At 39.1% G+C, this 23263-nt stretch overlaps 4 protein-coding genes and 1 long non-coding RNA gene across 7 annotated transcripts in view; 3 read left to right on the forward strand and 2 right to left on the reverse strand.

The window, feature by feature from the left end:
- The first annotated feature begins 2969 nt into the window (after positions 1-2969).
- tgoln2 (trans-golgi network protein 2) lies at positions 2970-6828 on the forward strand. 3 transcript variants are annotated; one of them, XR_003048940.1, is made up of 6 exons: positions 2971-3207; positions 4420-4707; positions 4762-5114; positions 5386-5469; positions 5566-5628; positions 6155-6828. XR_003048940.1 is itself a non-coding variant. In XM_017042791.2 (5 exons), the coding sequence occupies exons 1-5, from the start codon at positions 3153-3155 to the stop codon at positions 5569-5571; spliced, it is 705 nt and encodes a 234-aa protein (XP_016898280.1). In that variant the 5' UTR covers positions 2970-3152; the 3' UTR covers positions 5572-6828. The 3 variants fall into 3 exon arrangements, 2 of the variants coding, with proteins under 2 accessions (XP_016898280.1, XP_008333798.1); XM_017042791.2 differs by having other exon boundaries at positions 2970-3207; positions 4420-4626; positions 5566-6828; XM_008335576.3 differs by having other exon boundaries at positions 5566-6828.
- Positions 6611-8390, reverse strand: LOC103397351 (dual specificity protein phosphatase 18-like). The gene has a single exon (XM_008335577.3). The coding sequence runs from the start codon at positions 7850-7852 to the stop codon at positions 7301-7303; it is 552 nt and encodes a 183-aa protein (XP_008333799.1). The 5' UTR covers positions 7853-8390; the 3' UTR covers positions 6611-7300.
- Positions 8391-11514: 3124 nt separating this feature from the next.
- Positions 11515-17857, forward strand: LOC103397352 (uncharacterized). Its single transcript, XR_523443.3, has 3 exons — positions 11515-12017; positions 14590-15261; positions 16574-17857. It is a non-coding gene; the product is annotated as an uncharacterized LOC103397352 (long non-coding RNA).
- A 2024-nt stretch (positions 17858-19881) lies between these two features.
- Positions 19882-23263, forward strand: part of top3b (DNA topoisomerase III beta) — a 12393-nt gene continuing 9011 nt past the window's right edge. The window contains exons 1-2 of the mRNA XM_008335578.3: positions 19882-20151; positions 22146-22277. Coding sequence (XP_008333800.1) covers positions 20082-20151; positions 22146-22277 — 202 coding nt within the window. The 5' untranslated portion in view covers positions 19882-20081. The remainder of the gene's footprint in view (positions 20152-22145; positions 22278-23263) is intronic.
- LOC107988080 (interleukin-17A) lies at positions 20158-22095 on the reverse strand. Its single transcript, XM_017030646.2, has 3 exons — positions 21516-22095; positions 21205-21380; positions 20158-20876 (listed from the first exon to the last, which is right to left on the reverse strand). The coding sequence occupies exons 1-3, from the start codon at positions 21528-21530 to the stop codon at positions 20648-20650; spliced, it is 420 nt and encodes a 139-aa protein (XP_016886135.1). The 5' UTR covers positions 21531-22095; the 3' UTR covers positions 20158-20647.

Raw genomic sequence — 23263 nt, forward strand, 5'->3', positions numbered from 1 at the left:
ATTGGAGGTACATCTCTATTTTTACAGCTGCTTATTTTATTTTCAATATCATTCCTGATTGTGCCTTTATTCAAGAAAACTTGTCAGAATTATACAACATGATGTTTGGCTAATGTAAAAACAACAACAACAACAAAAAAAACAGCTCAATTCCATCAATTTCCTAGATCTATTCCTGAGTCTAGAACAAAGCCTCGGACTGGTCTTCTATAAGTTTGCCTTCTGGGGAACAGAACATTTCAAGGACACTTGGCTCCAAAATCTCACACATTTTTGATTTTAATAATAGTGTTTTGTTTTGAAAAATACAATATACAAATATACTGTGTTACTGTCCTCAAACCCTGTTTTTGAATCTTAAACACTAAACATTGCATGGCAGTGTCATTTATTCAGTTTTGATCAGATCATCTTTTTGAAAATACCATATGATATTCTACTTTCCTCATAAATGTTAGATACCAGTGTTTATCTCTCAGAACAGAGCCATTCCTCACATCCACACAACATCTGCCATGTACTGTAAGCACGAGGTCACAGTTAATACATGCTAATTTTTGCTCATTAAATTCTTCCAATCTCTCGCCAAGGTTCTTTTTTGGGGCCTTTCTTTGATCTTGATTTTTTTCCAGGTTAACCATGTTGTAGTCCATGCATAATGTTGCACCTAGAGCTGTCAATTTAGCCGTCACCAAAAGTGCATGAATAAGTAAAAAGCAGGCAAAGGCAAAGCACACTGATCCATGAGCATCATTAAGTCCACATCCACTCACTAACAACGGCGCTGATGGAAATCTAGTTTTTTATTTTTTTACTGCTAACTACATGACCTTATATCCCTATTAATAACAAGGATGCCGCGTTTGTCTCACATGAGGTTCCCTAAAGTGATATGAATCGATTGTTTCTGCAACATTCACTGAGCTGAGCAGACCTCAGCTGGTGCCTTTGTGAAGATGGCCTGTGTCTCGCTGTGAGCTTAAGAACCTCCTCAATGTTTTATTCATACCTGTTTGACCTTAAAGATGGAAATGCAAATGTGTGTCAAGAACAAGAGGGGGATCCTTGGACTTTTCAAATGTCAGAGATCCTGCTACAATTAAGACATATTCATTACAAGAACCCACAGCGCCCCCCCCACACACACACACAGCTGAGATGTAAAACACCTACAATTAACATTTGTGATCATTCATTGGTTCCTTCAGCTGCTGCACGTGCTCACTACAACGTGAAAGAAATCAGCAATAAAGTCAACTGCACTTAGAAGTTTACACCGGACGAGTCAACTTTTTTAAGATTTGAGGTCAAATTATACAATGTGATAAAATATCATTAAAAAAGTTGTTTTTTTTAAATAGTGCACCATCTTTATGGCTTATTAGCTTTATATTTTGGGATAGCACTATATCTAACTTTCCTAAAAAAGATCACATCATTCCGTGGTGTTGTTTTCAGGCAAGTTTCCCCTGGCATCACAGCTCTTTCTAGTTCTTTCTAGTTTTAATTATATACTGGCACAACGTTTACTGCAAAGTGTTTTAGTGAGACATTTGTAAAACACCAGTCTGTATTATTGACTTTGGCCTTTTGGAAATAAAATTCACAGGTTACAGCTCATTTAATTTCCTTTACAGGGTGTAGATTTGAGAAATATACTGTATTTCAGTTTCTCGGTTTCCTGTTTGCAATGGATGTTTAAGCTTTTTAGATAAGGCTAATATTTAAAAAATATATATGCATATAAAGTATATCTTCTGTAATAAATAGATAAGAATAAACAAAATACAAGGCTTTGAGGAAATAATAAAAAACAACAACAAAACAAACAATGCAATCTTTATGCGCTATTTAGTTGTCATGCTGTTTTATCGTCAGACATTGCCATCTGTCGACCAGGTCAAAAACTGCTCCTCACAACTTTTCGTTGTAGAAAAAAATGTATGAATGAAATTGTTTTTAGTCGCAAATAAATGAGACATTTCTTGGAACTTTAAATTAGAAGTTTGGGTCACTGTATTACAATAGGAGGAAACTGGTCTGACAGACAACATCTACAGTGTATATGAATGTAAATATTTAGTCTCCCTTTGTTTCCATTTGTGCCACTCAACATCAAACTAAATAATAATGTGCTGAGACTCAGCTCCTGTTTTCCTGTTGAATAACTGTGTGACCAAAATTAAATTAAACTTATCACATATAGCTGCGGAAATCGTTACAGTACTTTATTTTTGGCACCACATTATTTGAAAAATCATCTTTAATGGATTTAATAAAGACTATATACTGTACTTTTCAATGGACAATTTTACTGCCTTTATTGAAGGAGCCTACTTAAAACACTTCAAGTAAATCAATACATCCTTCAAACTCTGTAGTGCTCTGTTTTGTTGCTGTGTTTGAAACACAGCAACAGCAACAAAACAGAACACTACAGAGTTTACAGACAAAAACAAACGTTTCCCACCTATCTAAGCTACCTCTGTATCAGCTACAGGGTCGACAGTTCATTTTATTAACAAACAATATACTTTAATAAATAAATAAATAAATAATATCTTGGAATTCTTAGACAGAGGCGGCTTAGCCCGTGGTCAATCATAAATCATCTATTTTACATTGTGACAAAAAGTGAAACAATCAACTGAAATAAGTTAAACTTTGTGGAAACTCGCTGCCCAATTCTTTATTTTTAGGGCATTAACAGCAATTTCGCAGCCTACAAAAGCCGTTAATGCGACGTTTTGGTTAAAGCAAAATTGTTCGATACTTCCGATGTCCGACGGAACTAATTTTGTTTATTTTATATTGTATATACTACCGTTTATACTACCGTTTTCGTGTGCTTTCATTTATTAACATAAAAGCAACTGTCCTCGGTACCATCTCCCTTTTAATCCAACAGATGGTGGTAATGTACCTCTCGTTTAGTTGATAGAGTCGACGTAGAAGAAGTGTGTTCAAGAGCAGCAGTAGAAGAAGAGCAAGCCGCTTTGTACACGGAAGCAGGAATTAGCTGTCATAGCCACAGCAGCTTGTTCTTCTTTAACCTACCACTCGGATTTGTCAGCACGTTCTCTACCGTGACCACAAAGACAAAAGGGAACGTATAGATATTAGTTGCTTTAGCCAGAGTGTCCTTGGATAAAATGAAGGCGTTTTTTCTGCTGTTGGCGGGTTTTATGTTCTGTTACCTTGTACCAGGTTAGTTTACACTTTCTTTTTGTATACTTTTACGTCACTATGACAAACACCGTATTATACCCTAGTGTATTTATCAGCATCACAGATTTACCTTGACAACAAAACGAATGGCCGTGGTGATTTTTAAAACGTGTAAACGGTGCTGAAACTGGTGCTTTTTCTCACTCGTTATACTAAAATGTGTCATCTGTTGGTCGACGGCGCTGACGTAAAGGAAGGATTAAAGTTGACTTTAGGGAGGTGCAGCGACAGCCACGCTGTACAAAACACGTATCTCTGTCAACAAGCCAGTCACTTCACTGTCTGGATAGTTCTGTTGTTTTACCTTCTAAAGACACCGCACCACTTTAGGAGACCCAGTGTGAAATATTTATAATGGTTCATCTAAAAGCAGAACTTACTTTTACTTCCTCATTAATAATATATTTTTTAAATCACGCACGCACATTAAAGAAGGACAGAGTGAAGGTCACCAAGAGAATAAGAAATATAAATTTGTTTGTATAAGTTTGTTTGTTTTATGTCCATACCAAATTACAGGTGAGTGACATATGAAAGGGACAAATACAGTTTAAGGGTGACCATCTCTGTCTTTTAGCCTACATAAGGAAATATGAGCTTCTTTGGCTGTAAGAGAAAAATGGTGGCAGGAGTACAAATGCTAATATTTGTTATGTTCTTGGATGTGGATGATTAGCAACACATGTTGTTAAGGCAGGTAAAGCAAACCAAAAAGGACTGATTATAGTAGATTATATATAAGTTTCACAAATCAACAAGGTAGGTTTGGTGTCTGATTTGCCTGTTTGTGGATTGGTCTGTTTGTGTATCTTTGCTTCACCTAAATATGGGACAAAATTTATTTTGTCCACTAACTGTTTACTTGTAACACAGTTGTAGCTGTCATGTTTTCATGTTGTTCTAGCTCTCTTCTGGAAAGCATTTTTTCTGTTCTCAACAAATTCCTTTTTTGACATTTATCATGTTAAGCTAATAAAATCATTTAATTTAATCAGATGATATGAGAAGTAATAACAACAGAGGAGTTACACTGATGCTCATTAGGGTTGCTTTGGAAATACATAACTCAATTAGGTGTATGTTGAGGTCTAATTAGCCCAGCTAGCAGCAGTGCTTCATTAGCTTTCCTCATGTTATTGTGTTTGTGTGTTTCTCTGTTGATTATCATATATTGTTTGTTCTTTCCTCAAGGGGCACCAACAGGTGAAGTCACCCAACCGCCAAATCATCATCAAAGTGCTTATGTGACAGGAAGTCAAAGTAAGACCAACAGTCAGAAAACACGAGTTGGAACGGGGGCCAATAACACACTAGACACCCCCAATGTACCAACCAGTACAGAAGTCAGAAATAAGAAAAAAACTGGAGAAGGCACAACTGAGAATAAAACAGAAGAAGGTACAGTTATGAAAAAAACTGAAGAAGGTACAGGTGATAAACAACCTGTAGAAGGCACAACTGAGAATAAAACAAAAGAAGGCACAACTGAGAATAAAACTGAAGAAGGTACAGGTGATAAACAACCTGGAGAAGGCACAACTGAGAATAAAACAGAAGAAGGTACAGTTAAGAAAAAACCTGAAGAAGGTACAGGTGATAAACAACCTGGAGAAGGCACAACTGAGAATAAAACAGAAGAAGGTACAGCTGAAAATAAAACAGAAGAAGGTATAGCTGAGAATAAAACAGAAGAAGGTACAGCTGAAAAACAACCTGAAGAAGGTACAGCTGAGAAACGACCTGGAGAAGGTGGAAATAAAGAAACGGAACAAGTTAATGTGCCTGAAATGACGGAGGAAGCAGAGAGCAGTCATTTCTTTGCCTACCTTGTCTGTGCAGCAGCGCTGGTCTCTGTGCTTTACATCACTTACCACAACAAACGCAAGGTATGCAATAGCCACAAATGTATGTGTCAACTGTGTGTACTTTCCTACTGCAAATTACAAAGTAGAGTTTTGGGAAACTAAAAGAAAACATATTCAGATGTTTCCACAGCACTTTTACTTTTATTATTTAAGTTAGTACATTCTAAACTGTAATCTTAAGACTCAAAACAGCAGTGCATGGGCAATGTTCCAAAAACAATAACAGATACTGCTTAAAGGGCCCATCAACCAGTGATTAAAATATAACCAATGTCTTAAATTTTTTTGTCAGATTATTGCATTTGTTCTGGAAGGAAAGAGAGCTAAATCTACACGTCACCATCGATCTGCGGAATACCAGAAGTTAGAACAGCAGGTAGATGAGCTGATATAAAGACAAGCACAAACTTATCTTTAGAAAATTTTCTTCCTACATTTCTCATGAATTCATTATTTTCTTCTTTTTTTCCAGATGTGATAGGAAATGGACCAACGACATCCTTGTTCCCTGATTGCACTGTGGGATTTGTGTGAAGTGGGTGTTAGATCTAATTTACGGTGTACTCCTGGTCCAATCCAGTCTGTTAAACAGACACATCTGACCATTTTTTTATGCTTATTGCATGACTATGCACATGACATTGTTGCCTTACTAGGGGGCTTGGCAGAGTGCAAAGAAGGTAAAAAAAAAGATAAGCATGTTGTTTTTGCACTTTTGCATCACTATTCTAGTTTTAGGAAATTCTGTAGTTGGGCACTGAGGACATTCTGTAGCAGTTTAAAAAATGAAAACAAATAGCAGTTTGGGTTTCAGCCTTGTTCATGCAGTGCATTAGTGAGTGCAATTTGCAGTTGAATAAGCCATTTGACTGTGTTAATTATTGGAAGCTTCAAGTTCTGCAATTTTAAAGTAGATTTTGTGGCACAGAAGATTTTTCTTCTTACAATCCAACAGTTTTGTCCACATGAATGTAATAGTGTCATTTATTTTCAGAACGAGGAAAGGATCAACATGTCCTCACAGTAAAATAAAAAGTCCTGTTGTGTGATCTAATACACAGGTACAGTGGGGATTATTTGAAGCTTCACTGCCTGCAGCCTCAGCTTTACTCTCCGCTAGAAAGAGCAGAGTTGATCTCATCTCATTCTTCACTGCAGGACCATCAACAGGCTGAGTTTTTATTGAAAAATGACTGATCGTATTGAAGTTTGTTTTTTTTCACCCCCAAAGAGAAAATCTGGCAAACAGCTGCACTGTCTTCAACTGTAGAAAAATATGACTGTGGGGAAATAGGTTGACCACTAATTCATTATATTTAAACTTCCTCTCGAGTAAATGTGTGTTGATGTGTGATGCTGAATTGTGCCAAATAGTGAACGATCTATTGTGATTCCTGGGTTTTGCCTGTTCCCTAAATTAATCCTATATTTTTTCTAGGCCGTGATCTGTGTAAAGTCTTTTCCCTGGAGAGAAAAACAGCGTAAATCTGTTGTTTCTTGGCAGAGTCTTAATCTGATTTTTTAAAGGATCTATATTTTTGAGAAAATTATTCGTTTTGAACACATTGTTCTTTTCTCACTTTCAATATGTACCAGAAGGAGATAGGATTTGTGGACAATTTAAGATGTGCATTTCATTTTGTCAGAATTTCCTCTCCATAAACAATAAGATGTCCTTAAAGTTTTCACCACTGAAGAAATGATGAATGATTCCAAAATAAAAGCTTCTTTTGTATACTGTGGCCACTGTTAACATGAATAACTACCTTCACCCTCACAGCTTCACTACTGGCAGACAATGGAACAGTGAGCACAAACATAGGAACATATGCTTCAAATTTGGAGGATAAAGGACAACTGTTTGTGTTTGTTTTTTTAAACAAATACATCTTTATTGAGTCTGTCAGTTTTAACATTTTTAAAGCTTTACATAACAATAAACCCCATATCAGACAGTTACAAACAGCTACAGTCTGAACTGCATGATTGAGACTGTTTACTGCCACTCACTATGATAAATCCTAGTTTTAGAAAATAATCTTGATTTCCATATAAACTGATTAGGTTTATGTTTTACATTAGTGTCATCACAATGATTTTACCATAACTAACACCGTAGCCATTGGATACCAATGATCAAGCAGATTATCCCTATTAATGGTAATAATAATAATAATCATTTTGGCAGTGGTTCCGGTTCTCAGCCCTCACAGAGCCATCATGTTCCTGGCCTCCTCTTCATAAATGTCCGGTATTTCTCCTATGGACGAGGACACCATGTGGACAGAGTTACAGCCCCGCAGTTCCTTCTCAAAGCAGACCAACTGCTTCCAGAAGCCAGGGTTGGGTCTCACCACGGGTCTGGAGCTCTTCACCCAGGTGTGGGCCTCCAGCAGGGTGACGCCTTGGTGCTTCATCAGATAAGCCATGCACAGGGCGGCGGAGCGGCTCACACCGGCGTTACAGTGCACCAGTGTCCGGCCTCCGCTCTCGGCATGCTGCTGGATCTTTTTAGCCACCGGCAGGAAGAGGTCGTTGAGAGGAGACAGAGGAGAGTCAGACAGCTGGATACGGAGGTGCTCTATCTCAGCAGCTGGTGCAGGAGGACAGCAGCTCAGGCCTTCAGTAACGCTGATGACACAGGTGATTTGACACCTGGTCAGCTGAGCTGAATCACCGGCCGCTCTGCCGTTACTGATGTAAAGATGTTCGGTGACCTGGCACAGGCCCGACAGACCTGAGTACCGAGGCTGATTCATAAACGGCGACAAATTCACCCCGAAGACACGGTGGCGTTCCTCAAACAGAAGAGACTTCAACGTACGGCAAGCCGCTAGCACCAAACATGTCTGTTTACCGAAGATTGTCGCCCTCTACTGGAGATATTACACGAGCATTGGAAGTTAAAACTGTTCTGGGACAAAATGAAGAAAAACATTATGTATATGTATATATAATGACATTTAAGTCGCAACACTTTATGTATTAACTTTCTTCTTGGTTCTGGTATAACAAATACATGTATGATTAGTGTTATTCAGTATTAGTGTTATAGTATCAGTTGTGGCCACAGCTTCTTCATTTCTTCCCACCAAGATTGAAACTACAGTGGATTCTGTGAGAGGCTGTGAGTGGTCTGTGGAACCAGAAGAGAAGCAACTTGTGAATACATTTGCACTGATGATGTGGGAGAATCTCAAGCCCTGTTTCAGTGCTACCTTTGTATTGGGCCACAGCTTCAGCTTTAACTCAACAAAACTCACTACAACTGGCAGCAAACTCCCATATAAACTAAGCACAACAAGCTAAATGTTTACCATTATTATTTATCATCTAATTATCACTTGATCAAGTGATTTATTGTGTTTTATTTAATATTTTTAATAATGAAATAGAATTTCATAGACTCTTCAGGCAGACACAGCAGTTGTCATGGTAACTGACTGGATTGGGTAGCACTTCAGATGTTAAAAACATTAAAGGTGACCACCATCAAAGACAAGTGTACAACAAAGGACAAACTGAGCTGCAAAGGTGCAGGATATAGGAGGTGAATATGACTGAGCAAAAAGGAGTGAGGATTTGTCCATAACTGGAAAAAAACAAATATAAACTACACAAAAATAAAGCAATGAAGTAAAATAAAACATCCAAATTAAATATAGCGTAAGACAATAATGCAGCTATTGTGGTACATTTGGTAAGAATAAAAATTAAAGAGGTGAAACTCACCACATTTGCCAAGTTTGGATAGGTGGAGGACAGGATGGAGAACAGTACATACATCAGTGCAGCATCTCACTCAGTTGAACATCCTGTGGGTAACTGGAACAAGATGCAGACATGGGGTGTTACGATGGAAGAAGACGAGGAGTGTCTCAAAGATGGTCATATACTGTTGGGTGAATTACCTACAGCAAAGTGGAATAAAGTGAAGGGTGGCAGTATTGAGATGGAGAGTCTCAAAGAAGACTATCCTCCATCAGACCTTGATGAAGATTCCTCAGAAGAAGAGTTAAATGGGAGGCAGCCATGGGATAGCAGCATGGAGGAGGAGCTGGAGACTGTCAAAGTCAGACAGGCAACATTAGAACCAGCTGAGAGTCCTCAAATAAAGTGGATGCAGAGCAGGTGTATGAAGGTCAAAGAAGAGCTGGGGTGTCGTAAGGAAACCTGTGGGCAGCAGTGCCAAGCTATGCAGCAAAGTCCCGTAGTTAAACTGACTCTCCACAAAGAACTGACCAGCCTGAAGCAGCAGAACTCTGATCTAATTCAGAAGCTGAGAAAAAAGAAAGACGAATCGAGGCATCTGCACAATGTCACGGGCAGACTGTGCACCGCTGTTGATAAAGAAACTGACATGCTTCAGTTTCTGTCCAAAGAGATGGAGTCCATCAGCTGTGAGCTACAGCAGGAGCACACCTGGAGACTGCAGCTAAGTGATGAGCTGCAGAAGTACAAAAATACCCTTCTAGTCAAAATTAGGACAGAGAGATCCCCCAATAGAACAGACAGGAGTGAGGTAGAAGTTCTGTTAAAAGACAAAGATCATCTTACAACTGNNNNAAAGAGTGTAACTGGAAACTCCAGCTAAACAATGAATTGCAGAAATTCACAAACGTCTCTTTAAATAAATATCAGGTGGCGACGTCCACTGAGGTAACAAAGGCACACTGTCAGATGTTGGACAGTATCCCAGATGAAGCTTTCAGAATTTCCTCCACACTCATGACTGAGTTGAAAAAGACTGAGTCCTGTTCAAAACAGAAGGCTCCCCCACTGAGTGACAACTTGAAGGATTTTCTGTCCATGGCTGAGACAGGGGGTCTCCATCAGATGTTTGAGAACCTCCGAAATGAGGTCACAAAGCTTTCTGATATTCTGGAGGAAGAGATGAAGAAGAAGAAAGAAAGTTTCACAGCAATGCCCAGAAATTATATAACACATCAAAATGTTAACTATCTACATCATGAGGAAAAACTGGCCTGTGACGTGACACAAGATGAAAGTGATGAAGAGGAGAACCTCACAATGACCAACTTGTTGCTGAATCAGCAGCTCTACGTTCAGAATGGCATCATAGCAAACCTCGAGGCAGAAAGGGTCAAGCTGTCCCACAGGTTGGAGACGGAGGTGAAAAAGAAAAATTCTCTGTCAAAACTGAGGGAGTCAGATGTCGTTCAGGTACAGCAGGAGGAGGACTGGAGAGTGGACCTGATCTACCAGCTGGAGAAGCAGGTGTCTGACCATCAACAGGAACTTGAGGCCCTGCATCAATCTGTATCTGAGACACAGGGTCTACTTCGAGAACTCCAGGCCCTAAAGCTGTCTAACTCAAAGATACGCACCAGACTCCACCTAGAGGAAGAACTTTGCCATCACTTTCAAACTCTGTCCCTGAGGCTGACTGCCAACCTGCAGTTGGAGAAAAGAAAGAGCCGCTCTCGCACTGATGTGCTGCAGAAGGAGCAGTCCTCTCCAGAGCAGCGGTGTCATGGATGTCAGAGGGAAAAAGAAAGAAAAGTAGTTGGAGCTGACTCCAGGGATAAATGTGCCAAGCGAACATGTGACTTCTTCACGCGGAGAAGGAACAAGACCAAAAGGCAAACAGAGTCCTCTCTGTGACTGACTGTCTGACTAACATACAAATACTGTCCTTCCAAATGTATATTTGTTAAAGGCATTCTGGGTTAATTTAAAAGATGAACCTTGTGAGAGAACATTGATTACTGCTGTCTGTGGTCTGTCTGCGGAAAATAGTATTTTCTGAACAGTACACTGATCTATGATCACAAATAAACTCTTCAACTACTGATTATATACATATATACATATATATATATCCAAAACTATCCGAATTATATATATACACAGACTATACATGTCGAACACGTCAGCTCCTCCTTTACAGCCATGGCTCCTAACCCCTAACCACAGTCCCTAATAGACAGCAGTGTCTCCCTCTTTTAAATACACATTCCTTTTGTATTACCTACATAGAATGAATGGTAGAATTGTCATGCAACAAGGTTTTGTTTTATTGCTATATCTGTTATTTTAATACTTCAGGGCCACAGTGGTGCAGTGGTAGGAGCCCCAGTCTGACATAAGATGGTTCTGGGTTTGATACCACCTAGTTCCCAAATCGCACACAGATAAATCATGAGGCCACAGGTGACCCTTCTCCATTCCTGTGTTTATTATGTGTTATTGCAACATACTGCACTTGTATTGATATGGGCTTTATAAATAAAGTTGGATTGGAATGGATATACCTTTCCTTTAAATGTGTGTGCGTGCGTAAAAATATATATGTGTAAAAAAAGTGTCGAAATTCACACACTAAAGAAATCGTTACCTATAGACTGAATTCAAAATAATAATGAACAATGTTTACTCGTAGGCTGTAAAACAAACAATCTCTTGTTTATTTTTTTCATTTAAGTCAATTTCCTCGGTGGTGGGTGTTTCATGGTGCTGCTGGTGGCATTGTTTCCTGCAGGCACTCTTGTGGAAACAGATGGTGGATGGCGGCGGCAGCGGCAGCTGGAGGACGGCGACCACTCACCCACGCCCTCATTAATTTGTTCAGTTGTCCATTCATGCAGCAACGTGAAGCAGCTGAAGGGGTCGCTGCTCAGTTTAAAATCTCACAGCCGTCTCCTTTGTTCGGAGCTTTCCGTGTCTTCCACTCCGTGCTGTTTTCCATGGACCAGACTCCAGTGTCTCTCCGACAGATGCTGCTCTCCGCCTCGCAGCGACGGAGGACGACATCGTGTTTCTGTGTGTTATCCCACTGCAAATGGTCAATCTGCTCAACATTGATCACGTAAAGGCAGGACTCTACTCTTTGGTGGTTAACGCAAAGAAGAGGAGGAGAAAATGAAAAGGACGTGGTTGTTTTTTTTTACTACTGCAAGACAGGTGCGTGATCCAACTGGAAATTACCATTAGCATTGTTTCTACTCTGATGATCGCATTTTCATCGTAGCAGAATAAACAGAACTAGTCCTCCTCGGCCTTTGGAAACAGTGGCTTTTGGTCTAATTGGTTAACAAATAAATAAATGTATATAAAACACATCATTTCTAAATATAAGGTCTGCTCCCAGGATAAACAGAATGCAGCCATGGACTTCAGTGAATTGCAGTGATTATAGCTATAAGTGCAGCGGTGCTCAGATGGGGGTCTGGCCCTTCACCCGCCATCATGGATGTAATGATAAAACAATAAACTATCACAGTACTGTAAAAGCTCAGAAACTAGTGAGTACACATTGCAGTCATATGTAGTATTTCAAACACTGTATTCATTTCAAGTATCCTGCCCTCAGCTGGTATTTGCTCTGTGGCTTTTTTCTTTGCAACTGATTAGAACAGCTTTGTGGCCTGTAGGTAGCAGCAGTGAAACAAATAAACAAACAAACAAACTAATCAGAGTCAAGGAAAGCTGGTTGCAGAATTGTCTTAGCCTAAATATCTGAGGAGATTAAGAACAGTAGGGGACACACCTAGGATTTTTTTCCTTAATACAAAAACATAGGATATAATGTATTGTTTTTGTACATGGGTGCAGCTCCAAAAAACAAAGCTGTTTGTGACTATTTATATTATAGTACACTGCTCAAAAAAATAAAGGGAACAGACAACACAATGTAACTCCAAGTCAACCACACTTCTATGAAATCGAACTGTCCACTTAGGAAGCAACACTTGACAATCAATTTCACATGCTGCTGTGCAAATGGAATAGAAAACAGGTGGAAATTATAGGCAATTGTCAAGACACACCCAATAAAGGAGTGGTTCTGCAGGAGGTGACCACAGACCACTTCTCAGTTCCGATGCTTTCTAGCTGATGTTTTGGTCACTTTTGAATGCTGGCGGTGCTTTCACTCTCGTGGTAGAATGAGACGGAGTCTGCAACCCACACAAGTGGCTCAGGTAGTGCAGCTCGTCCAGGATGGCACATCAATGCAAGCTGTGGCAAGAAGGTTTGCTGTGTCTGTCAGCGTAGTGTCTAGAGCATGGAGGCGCTACCAGGAGACAGGCCAGTACATCAGGAGACGTGGAGGAGGCCGTAGTAGGGCAACAACCCAGCAGCAGGACCACTACCTCCGCCTTTGTGCAAGGAGGAACAGCAGAAGCACTGCCAGAGCCCTGCAAAATGAGCTCCCGCAGTCCACAAATGTGCATGTGTCTGCTCAAACAGTCAGAAACAGACTCCATGAAGGTGGTATGAGGGCCCGACGTCCACAGGTGGGGGTTGTGCTTACAGCCCAACACCGTGCAGGACGTTTGGCATTTGTCAGAGAACACCAAGATTGGCAAATTTGCCACTAGTGCCCTGTGCTCTTTACAGATGAAAGCAGGTTCACACTGAGCACATGTGACAGACGTGACAGAGTCTGGAGACGCCGTGGAGAACGCTCTGCTGCCTGCAACATCCCCCAGCATGACCGGTTTGGAAGTGGGTCAGTAATGGCGTGGGGTGGCATTTCTTTGGAGGGCCCCACAGTCCTCCATGTCCTCGCCAGAGGTAGCCTGACTGCCATTAGGTACCGAGATGACATCCTCAGACCCCTTGTGTACGATATGCTGGTGCGGTTGGCTCTGGGTGCAACACAATGCTAGACCTCGTGTGGCTGGAGTGTGTCAGCAGTTCCTGCAACACAAAGGCATTGATGTTATGGACTGGCCCGCTCGTTCCCTGGACCTGAATCCAATATAGAACATCTGGGACATCATGTCTTGCTCCATCCACCAAAGCCAAGTCGACCACAGAGTGTCCAGGAGTTGGCGGATGCTTTAGTCCAGGTCTGGGAGGAGATCCCTCAGGAGAACATCTGCCGCCTCATCAGGAGCATGCCCAGGCGTTGTAGGGAGGTCATACAGGCACGCGGAGGCCACACACACTACTGAGCCTCATTTTGACTTGTTTAAAGGACATTACATCAAAGTTGGATCAGCCTGTAGTGTGGTTTTCCACTTTAATTTTGAGTATAACTCTAAATCAAGACCTCCATGGGTTGATACATTTGATTTTCATTGATATTTTTTGTTTGATTTTGTTGTCAGCACATTCAACTATGGAAAGAACAAAGTATTTATTAAAAATATTTCATTCATTCAGATCTACAACGTGTTACTTTAGTGTTCCCTTTATTTTTTGAGCAGTGTATATTAGTGGTTGACTGCATGTCTGATAAGTCTTCAAATTTGAGTGCACTATTAATAACATTAAAATGTTATAGTAATAAGCTATTTATCATTTTAAACAAAATGTAAACCTGGAGCAGTGTGCAGCACTTTCCTGCACCTGATGGATTGTGTTTTGTGTGTGTTTTTAACACACCTCAGCCTTTGTGGGGCTGGGATGCAAACCAGCTATGGTCCAGTCACAGGACTGAATCATTAACCAATGGCTGCCCAAAGCCATGAAGTTATTGTACAATAATATGGAGACACTTATTTCATGTATGATTATATACTTACAGGTAACCCTCTGTGTCACTGTTCATGTACAGTGCGGCTAATCTGTCACTTTTCTGGAGATTTTGGGAAAGTCCAGCTGGGAGTCAACAGCAACACAGGTTAAGTATTCTGACTGAATTGCATCTTTTACTATGAAAAATTTGTTTTCAAAGGCACACAGTATTATCTGGAGAATTTACAGATTAGAGAAAAATGTTAGTATTAGGGGCAGTGGTGGCTTAGTGGTTAAGGAAGCAGACTTGGGTCCAGAAGACTTCAAGTTTGAGTCCTGAGGTGCTTTGAGCATGTCACTGTCCCCACACACTGCTCCCAGGGTGCTCAAAGCTGTCCACTGTTCACTTTGGTGACGGGTTAAAAGCAGAGGTCACATTTGGTTGTGAATGCAGTGGTGAGCTGTGACACAATGACAAGGAGATCACTTTCCACTTTTTCCCAAGGGTTCAAAGTTGTTTAATATATTTTTAATTTAAAAGCTGTAGCAATGAAACAGAATGACAGGCATTGTCTGGAGGGCTGCAGAGAACAGTTGTGTTGCGTCCCTCTCTCCTGTTCTTCTGTGTCTTGTGTTCCTCTGCAGTTACTCTGATGAAAACAACAGAGTGGGACTCACAGCTGACTGCATTGTTCACCTGGCCACAGTGAACCATCACCTTCTGCTCTGCCACCGCTGACAGGTAAAATATGTTTTTGTTAAGATATAATTAGATCATGATTTCACTGTTATATTGTCGCATTACTTCATGTTTTAACTTGTGAAATTTAAAAACACATTGTGTTGTTTTATTTCATTAGATTACTTTAAAAGAAAGAAAAGCTGATGTGGTTCTGCTCTGGTGTCTGATCCGCACACTTTTGTAGCTTGAATGATACAAATGACTTACTGAATGGATTTAGAAAAGCGAAACACTCGGGCTTCAGCCTGAGACTGTTTGTAAGAATTGGATGTAGGCAACCACTTTGCAGGCTCAGGTTGACCCTTAGTGCAGCGGTAACACCACACTGACACTTTGGGGATCATTCAAGGATTAGTTATGGATCAGTAAATTTTTCAAATAAAACATATTTTTAGACTTCATGACACCAGCCAAAAAATGCATAATGAAGAAGAAAAAACATATAAGTTGCCCTCTAGTGGCTGTCAGTGTGAAAATAACAAATATATAAAAAATATACATTTTAATATGTAAGTCATACCTGAGTATAAGTCGCAAACTCAGGCAAAGATGAAAAAGTGTGACTTAGTCCAGAAAATATGGTCGCTTTTTCTGAAGAAAGAAAATGGAAATTACTGGATTTAAATTAAGTAAATAATTAGTTCTTTGACCCGGGGCCCAGTACCAAATGACCTACGGATTGGTACAGATTGGCTGTTGGGATTCCCTTCATCACTGTATATAAGCTGCTTGTTCTGTGTTAGTCATGTTTAACACAATCTTTTACTCTGCCATCCAGGCAGTACTGGTCTGAATTACTAACATGTATTGCAGTAATGCTCTCTCCAATGTACATGGTATTTACACTTAAACTTTTAACACTTAAACTTTTATACATGTAGTATAAATATAATTTATTTATGAATTTGGTTAATATTCTGACTTGTAGTTTATTAATTATGTAGGAACACATCCCATTCTGACCAGGCCCACGTCAAGGTTGGATCTTTATAAACTGCTTTTTTATATGAAATTTTTATCTTGGTATGAATGTGTGTGTTTTTGTACACCTTTCAGAAATTCAGAACAGCTGCAATGTGAGAGATTATTTTGTGTTGAACTGCGTCCATATTTCCTGCTGCTATATTAAACTGTGTTTTCTAGGATTATGGAAGAGAGAGAAGATGACCAACCTAAAAGTGTAGACTGTGACCTAATTGGATTAACACAATTTGATTACCCTTATTTAAAAAAGGAAATACATGCCAGCCTTATACTTATGTTGACTTCTTATCTATTGTTGCCATTACAGTTCATGTCATTTGTCCTACAGTGATAAAGTGATACCTGCACTGCTTTCCTGTAACCGAAGAAACAAAAAATCCACGGGGAAGTGACTAACCACTCTGAGAGGATTTTTACCTGTTTAATGGAATTGTCAGTGGAATTTTAGTCATTAGATTATTGTTACCCCCTGTCCCCCAACTTTATCTGTGTGTATTGCTCTTGTGTAATAGATCGTCATCCACTCCCACTGTCACTTTCCAGCTCAGGAAAAACAGTGACACCACAACTACTGAACACGTCACGCTTGCTCGTTGCATTCACCCCTCTCCATTGTTACCTTGGTTACCAGCTCTCACACTTTAAATTAAAAAAATAATAATTTCAGGAGTGGTAGTGTTTTATGTTGAACAAGTACTGGAAGTCTTTGGAATTAAAACTATCATGTTTGAGAAAGTAATTAATAAGTGAAGACGACAAGTAGAGCGTGTTGTTAAAACTGAAAGTCATAAGGAGAAAGCTGACTGTTTGTGTGAAAGCATATATATTTTAATCTGATTGGACAGTGAAAAAAATATTCTTACTCTTTTCACTTTCATGTTTGGGTATGAGTGTATGCATATCCCTGTATCTGTGTGTGTTTGTACCCCCAGAGGTGCATGTATATAATCTGTGTTCCAGAAATGTCTTTCTACCAGGCCTGAAGTTCTCTAACCATTTTACTCACACCATAAAATGTCAAAAACTGCATTTTTAGGACCGTCCTATAACTAGACAGTGATAAAAGATTTTTTGCACATAATTCTGAGTGTTTTTTACATAATTTCAAGTACAATTTGATTGATTACTTAACTACAGGAACAGAGGATATTAGTTATACCATTATTAATATCAATTGTCATTTCCTAAATGCTGCTTGTTGCCAGTAATTAACTTACCTTGATTTATTGCCTTCAGTATCTGACACTTCAGCAAATTAAATCAAAGGCTTATAATTATGTGCAAATAGCTTTTGACTCAGGTCTGGACTGTACTAACACATTCTGACTAATATTTAACAATACTAACGTCTGACTAACATTTCTTCTGAATGCTGACGGCTGGTCTGGTCCTCTCTAACCTACAAACTAACACTCAGATTCATGCACACACACATCACTCTCTCATGATCCTGAACACCTCAAGAAAAACATAAACCCTCCGTAAGCAGTGTTTCTAGAACTCAGTACCTGGGCCCCTTAGTGTCAGAAACTTAGTGTTTCCCCTGTATTTGACTACATCAGTATCAACAATCTAATACACAGCTCAAATTGGTTTTCTAAAAAAAAAAAAAGGATAACCCTGATACAGCTTTGTTTTTCTTATTGACATGTGTTTGAGCTTAACTCTAAACGTTGTATTTGTAATCCAGAATAACAGTTACTTATACTTCAGTTTAATCCCTGGTTCCTGCAGTGGAAACACAAGGGTTCCTGGTACTGATTCTAATGTGGTTAAAACATGCCTCATTTTATTAAAAGTCCAGTGCGTAACATGTCAGACAATTTAATTGTCAAATGTTTCCACATGTACTTATTGGTTTTGTAGCTGTTGACCAACCATTGAAAAATTCTTTCTGTGCAGCTATGGATTTATACCTTGTGCAGTTTCATTTACCTAAGTAATTCTCCATGTTTGTAGTTGTAACAACTGCACAGACTTATTTTCCACACTGGACCATTAAAGAAAAGATGTATTATTTAGGTTTTCAGGACATGGGAAGGTAAAGGTTATAACTGCAATGACAAAAGGAAAAGCAGAGACAGAACTGCTGATGACACTGGCCAAATGACTTCTGACAACATAATAATGACCTAACGAATTTCATTAAATTAAATCAGATCCAGTTAAAAATGTAATAACAGTGCACACCTGTCATTTTAAATCTAACATTCATCGAGCAGCTCTGTATCTGTGAAGTCTCCAGGTGAACACTCAATGTGCACAGAGGTGAGCACCTGCCTGGATGTCACCCTGCACCCTTCTTATGATCTTGATACTAACAATGCAAATGTCCCCATGTTGCTTGTACTAACATGTGTCTCTTTCTTTGTCTTTAATCAAAACCAGACCTTACAGAACCTTTGAAGTTCACTAATCCAGGTTGCATGTAAGCTTTTTTTTTTACCAAATTCACTCCAGCTTTATAGACGAGTGCCTTTTCACAGCGAGTCATATTTCTAAAAATATCTTAGCTCCAAAACATTGCTCTTAGCAGATTTGCTCTCATAACAATCTACTAACATGTCTTAAACCTAAACTAATATTTACTAACCCAAGGAGCTTTTATTGGCTCCCTCCAAACTAACAAACTAACCTACTAATACACTAATAATCTCACAAAAACAAATAGATCAGTAACTATTTAATGCCTGTTTTATCCTTAAACAGAATATTGACTGTACTAACATAATAATATGTAGAAATGTATGATACAATTGAATGATAATGAGATGGTGTGCTATTTGTGTGTGTTTGTGTGTGTATGTGTATCTCTAAGATGTTGTCATAAAAGACCAGCGAAGTATGTGTTTGTGATATTGTACAAGAAATTACATAAACATGACCTGTATATTTTATAATATAATTCCAGGCTGCACATGTCATATATTAATTAATGCCAGCCAGTGTTGATTACTAGAATATAAATATTAGTGTTCAGTGTCTTATTCAATGTTTATAAAGTAATATATGAATTGTCGATTTATTTTACACAACCAATTTAATTCTTTAATACAACTTGATTTTAAGTTGTCTTTACTAAATGACTGTAAAAAACTCAAATAAAGAATATTTTTCTAGCCAAATTGCAAACTTTTGTCATGATTTAGTAGTTTGACCATGTTATGATCATTCTAAATGCATATTGTGGCATACTTTTCAAATAAGAATGGTGACTAATAAATTCAACACCAAATGATTTCATTTTGTCACAGGAAAGATATTATCTGGGTTTGTTAAATGGGATGTAACTGTTACGTTTGCACAACTCACAGAACAGCATTGCTCTATTTTAGCAGTTGGTAATTCGGCCTAAAATAAATGCTATATTGCTATATCTTAAGGGCTCACACTTTTTCTTAAATCTAAATGTATTTTTTGATCTTGTGAAAATTTTGAGGGATTTAAATTCCTAAACCTCTCCTCCCATTTATTTTCAGAATATTGTATGTATGTGTGCTGTACGTGTATAATGTTTTTGTATTTTCGTTTTAAAATGTATATGTAGTTTTATCAATCTAAAGAAACACCTTTGGGTTAGTCGCTGCAGAACACGGTTAGGAGAAGAAGAAAAAGTCGCAGAGGAAAAACGTCAGCGGAAGTAAATAAACGTAACTGTCATGGCCGCTCGCTCTGTTGTTTGTAAGTGCGTTTAGCTCGTCATCCTGTGAAATTTGTTTTTCCATTTTTATTTTCAGCGTATGACGGCTAAGAAACAGCATTTCAAAGTAACTTTCCGAATTATCATCTACACTGTTGCAGCTGTTTAAAAATAGAAGAAGAGGCAGCTTTTCAATATGAGGACTGTTTTGATGGTGGCGGAGAAACCATCGCTCGCTCAGTCCATTGCCAAAATCCTTTCCAAAGGTGAGTGGAATGATTGTAGTGTTATGTTAGAAATATGTCAGACAAAATCGAGGTCATAACGGAATACGGGAGGACCTTTATCCATTAACCCTGTAGTTGAGTACAGAGTTTGCAGTATTTCGGAGCCTATCACAGTCACACTGACATCTGTACCCGCCAAAAGGCTGTTGTCATAGTATAGGTGAAATATTCAGTTTCAATTAATTTAATTCTGAACATATATAATTTCATTTTTTAGTTAAAATGCGATTTAATTTGCAATTCTATTTTAATCATTATACCAAAAATACAATGTAAATAAAAAATAGTTGCCACCATCACACACTTACTTGTAAAAATATTCCACAGACACAGTAATACCAGTTACTGTAAAACAGCTTTAATTACATATATATTGACTTGTGACATTATCTGATTACACTTATATAGATAATGGATTTTTGCACACTTTTTCTGATTGCCATTCACCTGTTGACACTCGAGCAGTTCATCTTATTCAACTGTGTCTGGAGATTGCACATATACAAGCAATGTTGATGAGCTCAAACTCCAGTGAGTAACTGGATGTTGGAAAGCAGTTGGGGTTTTTCCGAAGGACAGGCATCCTCAAGGACACAGGGATGGTCTCCAAACCAAAATTACTTTCAAGCCCCCGGCAGGAGTGAGTGGTATGGCAGCTGGCCTCGTGGATGACTTGAGGGACTCGGTTTAGGTCGATGTTTTCACTGTTGACAAGTCATCATGTGAAAAGTCATCATTTTAGAATAATGATTGGACATTACTCCTTTGTTTGTTCTTCTTTAATACTATTTTTCCCCATACAGTTTTCTCGGTGCATCTAGTCTCACTCTTTTTTTCCTGAATATAGGAAACATCTTTGCCAAATAATTATAGCACTGAATTATTTATAATTTATTTATTGCCTTATTTAGTCTAATTAAATGCTTACAGTACATGTCGTCTCACATCTCTGTTCTTGGAATTTGGAGTTCACAGTTAAAACCCTAAAACTAGGTCCTAAACCTCATTACACTGTGATTTAATTTCACTCACACGTAACTCCAGGTTGCGATGCTGCGCTCGTTGATGCGGTTGGGCAGGTTGACCAATTGGCTGTAGTAGTCCTGCAGGTTGTATGTGCAGAAGGACTCATCCACACACTGGCTGCTCAGTGGGGTGGATTCACACTGGTTGAGAATTAGGATGGAGAGCAGAAGTACGCGAAGCATCTGCAGAAAAACAGAAAAACCATCACTGTCAGAAGTAAGGACAGGTGTATGAGACCCAAGTCTGTGGAGCTCAGACACTGTGCAAAGCATTTCAGTGATTATCAGTGAGTGAGGACCTAAAGACAGATCTCTTACCTGAAAGTGGTTCATGTTTGGAGTTTGGTGCGATGTAGTTTCCCTGTTTGCTTTGATGATGTCTGAATAGGAGCAGATGTTTTCGGTGCTGTGTGTTATGTCTTCTTGTAGTTCTGCTGGTGTCGAAATGGGGCACAGACCTCAGGGACCTGCCTCCTTTTTATATAAAGGCTAGGGTTACCTTTATGTGTGTGTGTGTGTGTGTGTGTCTTCATTCATGCTTAAGTCACCATTGTGCCATCCATTTTCCGGTCATTAGCATTCAGCCCTGAGAGAATGACGATATTCAAATGTTAACATCAGCACTGAGTCAGTGTAACTGGTGGCAGGCTCCTCGGCCTCACTGCCCCCACATTTAGACACTGACCATAATTACACTGATGTTCTGCCTCAATGGACGCTTCACTGACTTTCTTCCATATCTGACTTTATAGTTAATTTTTCAGTCTTAAAGTTATTTGTGAAATAATTTGCTTTGTCTTGTTATATCACTTTAATTTCACGTTACGAAGGAAGCATTTCTGCTTGTGCTTTCCCAGGCACTTTCTCCAGGTTAGTTAGAGCAGTAGTTATGCTCATTGCATAGTTTTTTAAATGAAAATAATCATCTGTTTTTTTATTTGTATTTAGGGAATTGTACAAGTCGCAAGGGGCTCAATGGCGCCTGCTCCGTGCACGACTACACTGGCAGTTTCCAGGGTCAGACTGTCCGCTTCAAAATGACCTCTGTCTGTGGTCATGTGATGAGTCTGGATTTCATTGGTAGGTACCCTGTAAAAAGAAGATTCGAGAAGGTCTGGCTGTTTCACTCCTCCACTGCTATTGATATTTTATCACATGGTCATTAACAGCATTAGAGATACGTCACGTTTAAATAAAAACATTGGGTCAAACAGAAATTATTACCAATCCATGTCACAATCTGATCATATGTATTATTGTATTGTTTGCATTGTATTCTACAGGGAGTGCAGAATTATTAGGCAAGTTGTATTTTTGAGGATTAATTTTATTATTGAACAACAGCCATGTTCTTAATGCACCCAAAAGACTCATTAATATCAAAGCTGAATATTTTTGGGAGTTGTAGTGGGGCTTTTTTAGTTTTAGCTATTTTAGGAGGATATCTCTGTGTGTAGGTGACTATTACTGTGCATAATTATTAGGCAACTTAACAAAAAACAAATATATACCCATTTCAATTATTTATTTTCACCAGGGAAACCAATATAACAGCTCAACAGTCACAAATATACATTTCTGACATTCAAAAACAAATCAGTGACCAATATAGCCACCTTTCTTTGCAAGGACACTCAAAAGCCTGCCATCCATGGATTCTGTCAGTGTTTTAATCTGTTCACGATCAACATTGCGTGCAGCAGCAACCACAGCCTCCCAGACACTGTTCAGAGAGGTGTACTGTTTTCCCTCCTTGTAAATCGCACATTTGATGAGGGACCACAGGTTCTCTATGGGGTTCAGATCAGGTGAACAAGGAGGCCATGTCATTCGTTTTTCTTTTTTTAGGCCCTTTCTTGCCAGCCACGCTGTGGAGTACTTGGATGCGTGTGATGGAGCATTGTCCTGCATAAAAATCATGTTTTTCTTGAAGGATGCAGACTTCTTCCTGTACCACTGCTTGAAGAAGGTGTCTTCCAGAAACTGGCAGTAGGACTGGGAGTTGAGCTTGACTCCATCCTCAACCCAAAAAGGTCCCACAAGCTCATCTTTGATGATACCAGCCC

This window comes from Cynoglossus semilaevis, chromosome Z (assembly GCF_000523025.1).
Source record: "Cynoglossus semilaevis isolate Cse_v1.0 chromosome Z, Cse_v1.0, whole genome shotgun sequence".
NCBI lineage: Eukaryota > Metazoa > Chordata > Actinopteri > Pleuronectiformes > Cynoglossidae > Cynoglossus > Cynoglossus semilaevis.

Coding starts and splice junctions, on each gene's coding strand:
- LOC107988080 (XM_017030646.2), bottom strand. Junction 20,877..21,204: donor ATCGCAACCTGGAGTTACGT/GTGAGTGAAATT, acceptor ACTTGTCAACAG/TGAAAACATCGACCTAAACC.
- LOC103397351 (XM_008335577.3), bottom strand. CDS start 7,852: ATGAATCAGCCTCGGTACTCAGGTCTGTCGGGCCTGTGCCAGGTCACC.
- tgoln2 (XM_008335576.3), top strand. CDS start 3,153: ATGAAGGCGTTTTTTCTGCTGTTGGCGGGTTTTATGTTCTGTTACCTT. Junction 3,208..4,419: donor GTTCTGTTACCTTGTACCAG/GTTAGTTTACAC, acceptor TCTTTCCTCAAG/GGGCACCAACAGGTGAAGTC. Junction 5,115..5,385: donor CTTACCACAACAAACGCAAG/GTATGCAATAGC, acceptor TTTTTTTGTCAG/ATTATTGCATTTGTTCTGGA.